Source organism: Aquarana catesbeiana, linkage group LG01 (genome assembly GCF_042186555.1).
Source record: "Aquarana catesbeiana isolate 2022-GZ linkage group LG01, ASM4218655v1, whole genome shotgun sequence".
Taxonomy (NCBI): domain Eukaryota; kingdom Metazoa; phylum Chordata; class Amphibia; order Anura; family Ranidae; genus Aquarana; species Aquarana catesbeiana.
Window position 1 is genome coordinate 46,834,534 of NC_133324.1, and position 10,728 is coordinate 46,845,261.

General features: G+C 45.7%; 1 protein-coding gene across 2 annotated transcripts in view; it reads left to right on the plus strand.

The window, feature by feature from the left end:
• Positions 1 to 10,728, plus strand: part of ATOSB (atos homolog B) — a 53,464-nt gene that overhangs the window by 15,961 nt on the left and 26,775 nt on the right. For both annotated transcript variants that reach the window (XM_073618182.1, XM_073618183.1), the window contains exons 2-3: positions 2,564 to 2,769; positions 4,236 to 5,526. In XM_073618182.1, the coding sequence (XP_073474283.1) occupies positions 2,693 to 2,769; positions 4,236 to 5,526 (1,368 nt within the window). In that variant the 5' untranslated portion in view covers positions 2,564 to 2,692. The remainder of the gene's footprint in view (positions 1 to 2,563; positions 2,770 to 4,235; positions 5,527 to 10,728) is intronic.

A 10,728-nucleotide genomic window follows, 5' to 3' on the forward strand; every position in this document is an offset into this window, starting at 1 on the left:
AACCTTTTGACCTTCCTGGACCACATTGGAAGAAGAGGAATTGTCTCGGGCCGCACATAAAATACACAAACAATAATGAGAGCTGAAAAGCAGAAAAAGTTGGGCAGATTGAAGTTAACCACTTCAGCTCTGGAAGATTTACACCCCCCCCCCCTTCATGACCAGGCCATTTTTTTTTTTTTTTTTGCTATACGGCACTGTGTTATATTAACTGAAAATTGCGCAGTCGTGTAACGCTGTACACAAATTAAATGTTTATCTTTGTGTGAGGGAAATAAAAAAATAAAAAGATAAACATTTAATTTGGGCACAGCGTTACACGACTGCGCAATTGTCAACACAGTGCCGTATAGCAAAAAAAAAAAAAAAATAAAGCTTTCTTTTGGTGGTATTTGATCACCTTGGCTGTTTTTATATTATTAAAAAAATATTTTTTTGGGGAAAAAAAAAGTTGTTTTTACTTTCTGCTATAAAGCATATCCAATAAAAAAAAAAAAAAAAAAAAAGTACAAAATCAAATTTGTTCATCACTTTAGGCCAATATGTATTCTGCTACATATTTTTGGTTAAAAAAAATATCCCAATAAGCATTTTATTGCTTGGTTTGCGCAAAAGTTTTATAGCGTCTACAAACTATAGGATATTATTTGTTTATTTTTTACTAGTAATGGCGCGAATCGGTGACATTGCGGCGGACAGTCGGGCTACTGACACTTTTTGGGGACCAGTGACACTAATGCAGTGATCTGTGCTCAAAATATGCACTGTCACTGTACTAATGACACTGGCTGGGAAGGGGTTAACATCAGGGGTTAAATGTGTTCCCTGGGAGTGATTACCAACTGTGGGGGGAGGCGCTTTGACTAGGGGGAAGGTAAAGATCCGTGTTCCTGCTTAGGTTATTTGATATTGTTTTTGATAAACAAACGCATCAATATCTGGTTGGATGGATGGAGTAACAATTACATAGTAGGTGAGGTTGAAAAAAGACACAAGTCCATCAAGTCCAACCTATGTGTGTGATTATATGTCAGTATTACCTTGTATATCCCTGTATGTTGCGGTCATTCAGGTGATTATCTAATAGTTTCTTGAAGCTATCAATGCTCCCCGCTGAGACCACCACCTGTGGAAGGGAATTCCACATCCTTACCGCTCTTACAGTAAAGAACCCTCTACGTAGTTTAAGGTTATACATACAATTTTTGATTTGACAATCCTGATCCTTTTTATTATTGCTTAATTGACAAAAGTGTGTTTTTGATTTTTATAGTTTTTGTTATAAAATTTTGTGAACCGGTAATTTTTCTCCTTCACTGGTGGGCACTTGGAACCGTTGTCCCTGTAAATAGAAGCCAGTTAACGGCTTTCTTCTTCTTTTTTCCCTCATGCTGTCAGCTTGAGGGAGGAGGGAAAAAAAAAAAGCCTTTCTTTTTCTTCCGTGATCAGCTGATCACATGGTAAAGGGCTGCTGCGATTGGCCCTTTTCCCTGATCAGTGATCAGCCGAGTCCCAAGGACTTTGTGATCACAGAGCATGCCGCTGGGGTGGGGGTGGAGGGCGCACGGGCAGCGTGAGCATGGGAGGACGTCCATGGACGCGCTCTCGACATTTTAAGCCTGCGATGTAGCCTTCTTTCGGCTATAGCACGGGCTGAAAAGGGGTTAACACTGGACTTTTGGGCACGCACGCTTTCATTTAAAATATATTAATAGCTGCAGAGAATATAAATGCACTTGATGTGCTTGTTGCAATCCCAGCAGCAGTGACATCATCGCTTATCTGTACAGAGCTGTAGGAGGGGCCCAGCAGGCTCCGCCCACTACAGACTTCCTGCAGAAAACCACAGGAGGGGGCGGAGCCTATACCAGTCTCCCTGCAGAAAGGAGCGGCAGTGACCCGTTTTTATTACAGGAAGCTCCTGAACGCTGGAGGTTCAAGGCGGAGTTGGGCAGAGTTGAGAACTTGGGTGCAGAGGTTTTGCAGCAGCCCCCAGATATCAGCAGATGGGTGTTTTTAAGGGCTCTTTATAGTACAGATTGCTGCAGGTTATTACATACCGCCCAACTTTTTGAGATGAGAATGAGGGACACCTATTGGCAAAAGTTTGTAGGCATAGGACACACCCCTTGCCACGCCCCCTTAATGGAGAATTGTACAAAAAATAAGATTGGTTAAACCCACAAGTGCGGGGTTTTTTTTTTGTTTTTTTTGTTTTTTGTTTACCACTACTATTCCTTTTTATATTGGATTTTGGAATTTACAAATGCAGCAATTTAGAAATTAGATGAAAGGTGTTTAGTGCTGGAAAACATTTTTTGATAGATAAAAAGTGCATTTTATATACAACTCTATAGATCGGTCCAAAATGAGGGACAAATGAGGAGCAATGAGGGATATTGTTCCAAATCAGGGACAGTCCCTCGAAATCGGGGACAGTTGGGAGCTATGTGCTTATACTTACCAAGTGTGTCAAGTTCTTTAACCTCAAGCAAGTGCATAATATGTGTCTAATTGTACCATTTCTCTTTTTTTTTTTTTTGTCTTTTCCTTCTTTCTACAGTCATCTTGGACCACAGCAGCGCTGCTTCTGATTTTGGAGGGTTCCTCTCCGGTATGGTGTGGAGCGAAGCTCGGAGCCTGCGTTTGGTTCGCAGTTGTAGGTGCCAGCATGAGCAGACTCACCAGCTAGATGTGCCAGGGAAGGAGCGTCCTAGGTGCCAAAGAAGGGGCATCATACTGCCACAGGCAGCGCACATACATACAGGGGTGAGTCCCTGGGGCGGAGGGGGGGGGGGGGCGGGGGTATTTTAACAGGTAAAAAAGATGGTAGCCCCATGTGCTTGAAGAGAGGTGTGTGTGTGTGGATAAACTCCTTTTTGCCAGTGTCACCCCCGGGGGTGGGGGGGTGGGGGGGGGGTAGTTGCTAGGACCCGTGTAGGGTTCCACTAATATAGTGGCGTGCACAAGATTAGTGTAGTAGATGGCAGGGCCGCTGATAAGGCAGTGCAGCCAGCCCTCCTGTACTGGGAACGGACCCCATCAGTTCAAAAGGGGGGGATCCGGCTTCCCTCCTCTCCCGCCAGCCGCTGTTGCAGGCACACGGAGATGTTTCGGGATGGAGAGCAGGGGAAGGGCCCAGTAAATATGTCATTTTCTGGCCCCTTCCTTTCCTGAATGAACACAGTGAGCGATCAGTACCAATCACTCCAGTGTCTATTTATCACTGAAGCATAGATAATAATATTATTATTATTATTTATTATTATTATTATTATACAGGATTTATATAGCGCCAACCGTTTACGTAGCGCTTTACTTGAGGGTAGACAGTACAAATACAATACACTTTAATACAGTAGGAATCAGAGGAATCCCGCTCCTTAGAGCTTACAATCTAAGAGGGAAGGTCAAGAGATAATAACTGTGGGGGTTGTGCTGACTGAGAAGATAAATGTACAGCAGTTAGGTGGGGGCCAGATAGGCTTCTCTAAAGAGATGAGTTTTCAGCGATTGTCTGAAAGTGGATTAAGTAGGAGAAAATCGGACACATTGGGGTAGAGCATTCCAGAGGTTGGGAAAGGCTCTGGAAAAGTGTGTATTTACTATGCTTCAGTTTGTGAATGAGCAGGAAGCCTCCTATTCATTCATCTGGGCAGGTGAGGTTTCAGAGAAGGGGACTAATGTCCCCAGTCACTTTTGAAGGGGGGGGGGTATCCTGTCGGGTAGGATGTATGGGGCCTCGTGATTTCTAACAGCAGCCCCAGTAGATTGTACAAGTTAGTTCTAGAGGGGCACAGGTTAATTGCACCGGGGTGATTGCTGGTAGGTGACATGAGAGATGGGTTAGAAGTATATTTCTCGGCCCAATAGTTTTTAGACTGAATATTAGGTTTTAGTGCTGTTGACTTTGTTGTGTCACCAAGAGGAAGTGGGGGGGGGGGGGATCACTGGGGCAAAAAAATGTGAGTACCACTGATGATTCCCCCTTCTGAAAATACAGTTTGCTTGGAACGAATGCCAAAACTTTAACTTGGAAGAAGTAAAGAGATCAGGAATGTAGTTCTGATTGATTTATTTATTCCCCCCCTCAGCTTTTAGAATAACTAAAGCCAAGCAACTAGCATTTTCAGAAGGACATCAACAATGGCTTCTCCTTCTCCTTCTCCTTTGTTCATGACCTGTTTTATTCCATTAGGTAGACTTGCTAACTTTTTGCTGTTTTCTCTCCTCAGATGCAGATCACTCTGGAGTTTGTTGGGTTTGTGTAAGCTACTCCAGAGAGGCTGTCCACTGGCCCCGTCCATAGGTTCCCAGCTACCCTGGAGCTGGTCCATTTCTCCTGCTAATCCCAGTATTTGGAGGCTCCCCAGTGTTAGATCCATGAGGCACATCCAGATGGAAACACCACCCAAGGAGGAGGCAGGTGGTGAGAACAGGCTGCCTGCCCATGTTGACGCAGCGTTTGCAGGCCAGGTGGGAGTTCTGAACGTTGCTCAGGACTGTAGGGTTATTGTTGGATACCCCGAAACAGAGCACAAACGCCAGAAAGTCTATCATGTATCTATAACATCTGATATCCCGGGGCCTAAAGCCATTTGCCGTCAAGCCTTGAAGAGAGGTCCTCCGGATCAGCTTCCGGAGCCTGCGAGGAGCCCAAGGAGAACCATGTGGGGCCAGTCCAGAAGTGACTGCCCACCTGGACACGGTCAGTCAGATGGGGACTATCCGAGTAGCTCACTTGTTGATGATGAAGATGATCAGGACATGTTTGAGGATGGATTGCTTTCAGAAGAGATGCCAATGTGCAGTTCCGCTCAGCATTTCTCCCATAGCGGACTGCGAGTCATTGAACACAGAGCGGAGGGCTTCCCTTCCAAGGATTCTCCTACTAGGAGAGTGACCTCTCCACCTCTCCAGAAGGTCGGTTGTAGAAGAACTGAATCCCTCTCTCCTCCGCCCTGCACCACTTTGCACAGAAGCAGTCTGAAAGAGAGACAGCTGGGGAACTCTGAAGGACTGTCAATCGCCTCTGAATCCAATGGGACTAGTCTCTCAACTGACCCAAGGACTTCAGAGGCATCTACCAGCAACCAGCACGTACTTGATCTTGATTTGCACAACATTGCACATACAGAGACGTTGGTGGAAAAGTTAGAAGAAGACAGCCCTGGTGGCAGTCATGGCTGTGCCAATGGCAACTTTGAAGCATCTAAGGAGGCTTCTAAAGTCTATGTAGAAGATGGGAAGCTGCCTACTGCTGATGGCGAAGACCTGAGTTCCTTGGAGAGGACACCTCCTGGGGCCACCCGCCTGGGTACCCCTGGAAGCAGCAGCGTTGCAGTGAAGAGAAAACTACTTCCATCCACCGAGACTGGGGACTCTTGTTCTGATGATGAAGGACCTGGGAAGAGATGGAAGGGAGCTGAGACCTGCCAGGCCCTTCATGGATCTTGCAGAAGCACTGATTCCAAGGGGGCGCCTTTCTGGAACCATCTTTTGCCATCTTCACGCAATGCTCAGAAGGTAAGGCTATTTATTATTGGCTTTTTATTTTTTTTATATAGATTTTTAAACCTTTTCTGTCTTCTTAAAACTCAAGGACGTTAGATTTGCTCCTTCAGCATAGGTTAGGTTGGGTGACTTGGCCAGTATACCTGAACCACCATTTTTTTTTTTTTTGGCTGAGTGTTTTTAGTCTAGCCCTTTTTTAGCCGATGATGATAAGAGTTCTCCACCCATACCTTAACAAGTTTTGTGGGTGGAATACCTCGAGCAGAAATGAATTCTTCAAAGCAGTCTTGGGGTCCACCACTTTTAAATACTGCTCCATGAGTTCCTCCACAGAGTTCAAAGGCTTCTTGTACACCAGATCATTTTAAAGTGGAACTTTAGTCAGAAAATGAAGTCCTGCTGACTTCAGGCCCCTTTACCGGTATAGTTATGTAAACCATTAAAAATAAGTGCCTATGTTTAAATCCAGTAACGAACGGTCTCATCCTGCTCTGCACATTCTCAGTTGCTCTCTATTTTTAGGCACTGTACTGAATTTGTATAGGCTGATTTGCTGACAGCCTAAAGATTTACTGCTGCTCAGGGGCTATTGGCTTGAGCAAAATGGCGGCCTCCATCAAGACGAAACGGGACCAATGCTGTAGGCAATTTACAGCACACACACTAATTTTGGTAGCCTAATTCTTATTATGGAATGTATGTTCCTTGCTAAAGAACATTATTTTTATCAAGTTGTTATGGGTAAAGTTCCACTTTTAATCTATTACTTTACCTTTCCTGATTCCTTTTTTTTTTTTTTTTCCCCTCATCAATTTGCTAATAGAATTTGAAAATGAATGAATGAATAACTTGTATAGCGCTACATATGTGAACGAAATCGCCTCAGGGTGCTTTGCCGCCAGTGTCCGTCTGGGTCTTGAGCTTCTTCCTGAAGGCCAGATGGTTTTCATCCAAGCGGATGTCCGCGGGTAGAGCGTTCCAATACTGTGGTCCTTCGACTGCGAGCCTTTTCATTACATACAGGTGTTAGCTGATGGGAGGGGTGAGCAGAGTGCTATACATAGCGGAAAACATCACAGCACCCTGCCTCAGTACTCCTCTCAAGAGCCCTCAAATCCTACATATATTCTTCCTTCTTCCTTCCTTCCTTCCTTCCTTCATTCCTTCCTTCCTTCCTTCCTTCCTTCCTTCCTTCCTTCCTTCCTTCCTTCCTTCCTTCCTTCCTTCCTTCCTTCCTTCCTTCCCTTCCTTCCTTCCTTCCCTTCCTTCCTTCCTTCCTTCCCAGTGAGGTCACAGGGCTGCTGTTAGATCTCATGGGGCCCCATACTGCTTACCTGACAGGGCCCCCCACCCTGGCCGAAAGTGGCTGAGGACATGGATTTATCAGGCTATTTCTTTGCAGCCTCAGTTGCTCAGATGAATTAATAGGAAGCGCTCTGAAGCTTCTGCTCATTCACAAACTGAAGCATAGTAAACATGCCTCAGTGATGAATGGACAGAGGAGTGATTGGTACCGATCACCCACTGTGTTCATTCAGGAAAGAAAGGAGCCAATAAATATATATTTTCCAGCTCCCCCCCCGCTCTCCATCCTGAAACATCCCCCTGTATGCCGCAGCAGCTGCCGGAAGTAGAGGAGGGAGGCCGGCAGCACTGATGTGGAAAGGGGCACACGGGGGCCCAGACAGCAGATGGAAGGGGGTACGTGTGCTAGAACCATTCCCTGTGTAGTGAAGCCAGAGGGTAGAAGCTGGCAGCGTTGCAGGGGATGGTAGACAAGGGTCCGGTGTTTGCAATAAGACAGACAGTACAGCCGGCCCTCCTGCTCATCAGGTGACTGAGCAAACCCTTTTGAACTGATGGGGCTCGGGCCCAGTACAGGAGGACTGGCTGTACTGCCTGGTCACTGGGTCTCTTGATATCTCTATGCAATGCAGGCAGATAATTGCTGGTGGGAGGGGCCAACTGGGTGGTGTACATGACTCCCTGACAGCATCACAACACCCTGCCTCAGTGCTCCTCTCGAGATCCCTTCTTTCTGATGCAAGCAGTGGGCTGACTCATGGGAAGAGTTGTGTAAATGTAAAAACTGGTGGAAGTCAGTCTGGAAGATTGGCTGTCCCTAGGCAGGTTGTGTTTGCATGCCGGGCCACCCTAGGCAGGTTGTGTTTGCATGCCGGGCCACCCTAGGCAGGTTGTGTTTGCATGCCGGCCGCCCTAGGCAGGTTGTGTTTGCACCAGGTGAAAGGAAGGGTTGGAACCGGAACAGTAAGGTTGGGGAGGAAAGGGCTAGATGATGGTAGACGCCCTCCAGCCAGGACATAAGGTGGGCTCTAATCTGACCTCCTGCAGCTTCTAATGCACATTGTCAGAAGCCCACAGTGTGCAGTGAGATCAGACGGCCGTTGTACAGAATCCTGGGTTCTTCGGAACAGCTGGAGAAAATCTCAAGGCGTATATATTTGCAGGTATGCATGCAGCTCTATTTTTAGCTTTTAAAAAAAAAAAGTTCTGCTGTATATCTGGGCAGCGGATTTACTAAAACTGGAAAGTGTAAAATCCTGGTGCAGCTCTGTATAGAAACCAGTCGGCTTCCCAGGTTTTATTGTCAAAGCAAATTGAACAAGCTGAAGTTAGAAGCTGATTGGGCTCCCGTGCACAGCTGCACCAGATTCTTCACTCTGCGGTTTTATGAAATCTCCACCACCCAATGTGTGTCGTCATCCTGAAACCTAAAGCTTGATCTATCCGGGGCCCTTCAGCTGTAATCACTTCGTCATGTGTGACGAAACGCTTCCTGACAGTCCTACGTCTGTCACTTTTTTTTTTATTTCCGTAGGTCACTTGAGAAATTTAAATTGCAAACTTTTCCTGAAGTCACTAAACCTCACCGCCGTCTTCAGCTACAGCTCAGGGGGGATTCACAAGTTAAATTCCAGCCAAACTTTATTATTATTATTATTATTATTATTAATAATAATATTATTTTTTTGTTGGTGGGTTTAATCTGTGTTTCTGTTGGGGAGATTTCCCTTTACTTCCTGTCCCCTGTGACACGACAGGAAGTGCTGAGATCCATCCATAACTATTCATTGCTGCGTCTGCCCTTCTATAGCCTCCTTTTCTGTGTCACCAGGACAGGAAGATAGGGGAAATCTCTCCAGTGGGGACATAGGGCAGCAATTTAAATATATAGATGCTAGAATCTATTTTTCTTTTTCTTGCCCCTCAAACAAAGCCAGCAAAAGTTTGTTGTCGGAAAGTCCGATCGTGTGTACACAAGTCCATCGCACAAAAGTCCACGCATGCTCAGAATCAAGCAGAAGGAGCCGCACTGCTATTTTTCTATCGGCTCGTTGTACGTGTTTGTACGTCACCGCCTTCCCACGTTCGGAATTGTTGGCCAACATTTGAGTGACCGTGTGTACGCAAGACAAGTTGGAGCCAACATCCTTCGAACAAAAATCCACGGTTTTGTTGGCGGAAAGTCCGATCGTGTGTACGGGGCATAAGACTGGGATGCCACTAAAGTTCATGTGTGTATGTAAATTGCAGGCGTCCCAATACTTTTGACAATATAGTGTATATGTAGTGTTTTTTTTTTTTTTTTTTTTTCCTGACCTTCATAGTATGGAATATTTCTCGGTGTATATTTCCATTATAGCTCCATAGCGGAGTGTGAGCCTTCCTAATCTGTAATCACCAATTTTCCATGGAGGGGGAGGGGGGCGTCTTCAGGGGGGTTAGTGCCCAGATGTCAGGTGTTACACCGGATAGGAATCTCCGCACCATTAAATCTGTATTTCTGCAGGCCCATCATTAATGTAACATTCTGTAACCAGTAAAATCCTCCTATATGGGAGCTGTTTATCCTTTTTTTTTTTTTTTTTTTTTTTTTTTTTTTTAAGACCTCTTGCACACAGGACGTCAAAAACGCAACGGAAGAAAAAAAAAAACCAACAAAACCCCAAACGCACACTGGGGCGTCAATGCGTTCTAATGGGCAGAATACATTCGTAGTGTGGCCTGTCGAAGTTTTTGTTAGGTGACGACACACTTCACCCATCAGCTGGGCTTGGCACGGGCGGCGAGGGGCCGGCAGATGGGGGACAGGTATGCGCGATCCTGGTGTGATTGACACATGTAGGTCACGGGGACAGTCCCAGCGAGTCGGGGGTTAAAGGGCGGGCGGAGGTGCTGGGTATTGTTGGTACATGCTGTGCCTCAGCAGGATCAGTGTCATTCTCTATCCCGGGTCATTGCTGTCCTCCTGATATTCTCTGCTTACACAATACATGCCTTTTTATTCTGGCCTGTCCCCCCCGCCTCTGATACTGCCAGGCCCGGAATAAACGCTCTACCGCTTATACACATGCATGTTCCGGGGCAGGGACTTGTATGTAATGAGGGAAGGATGAGAGCCCCACAACCTCCGGCCCCTGTATAATGAAGAATCCGCAGCTCCTGTATTTTCCCACCATGATCTCTTCTTAAACAGAAAGAGAAAGGACAACATTGGATGGGAAATATTCACTCAGCCCCATACATGGGACACGGCGATCCATTCCTCCTGTCCTTGTCCTATATTCCGGGTGTGGGAATCTTTGTGTGTAATAAATATATATGTGGGGTATACTCACATTTGAGAGAGATTTGTGTTATATATATATATATATATATATGGGCTGGGGAAAAAAATCGAGTTGAGAGGTCAAATCGATTCAAATTTTCAGCAAATCCAATTTTTTTTTTTTTTTTTTCACCAGGACTGGCGCTGACACCGCACCGGGTCCTGAGGAGCTGCAGGTAAGAGTTTTTAGGTGAGGCCGCAGACTAGGCCACGGCCTCGCCTAAAAACTCCTGCCCGCAGCTCTCAGGACCGACGCGGTGTCATCAAAAAAAAAAAAAAAAAATCAATTCGAATCATGAAAAAAAAAAAAAAAAAAAAATATATATATATATATAATTGTATGTGAGTCTCTGTCTCTCTCTCTGTCTCTCTCTCTCTCTGTCTCTCTCTCTGTCTCTCTGTCTCTCTCTGTCTCTCTCTGTCTCTCTCTGTCTCTCTCTGTCTCTCTGTCTCTGTCTGTGTGTCTCTCTCTCTCTCTGTCTGTGTGTCTCTCTCTCTCTCTCTCTCTCTCTCTCTCTCTCTCTCTCTCTCTCTCTCTCTCTGTCTGTGTGTGTGTCTCTCTCTCTCTCTCTCTCTCTCTGTCT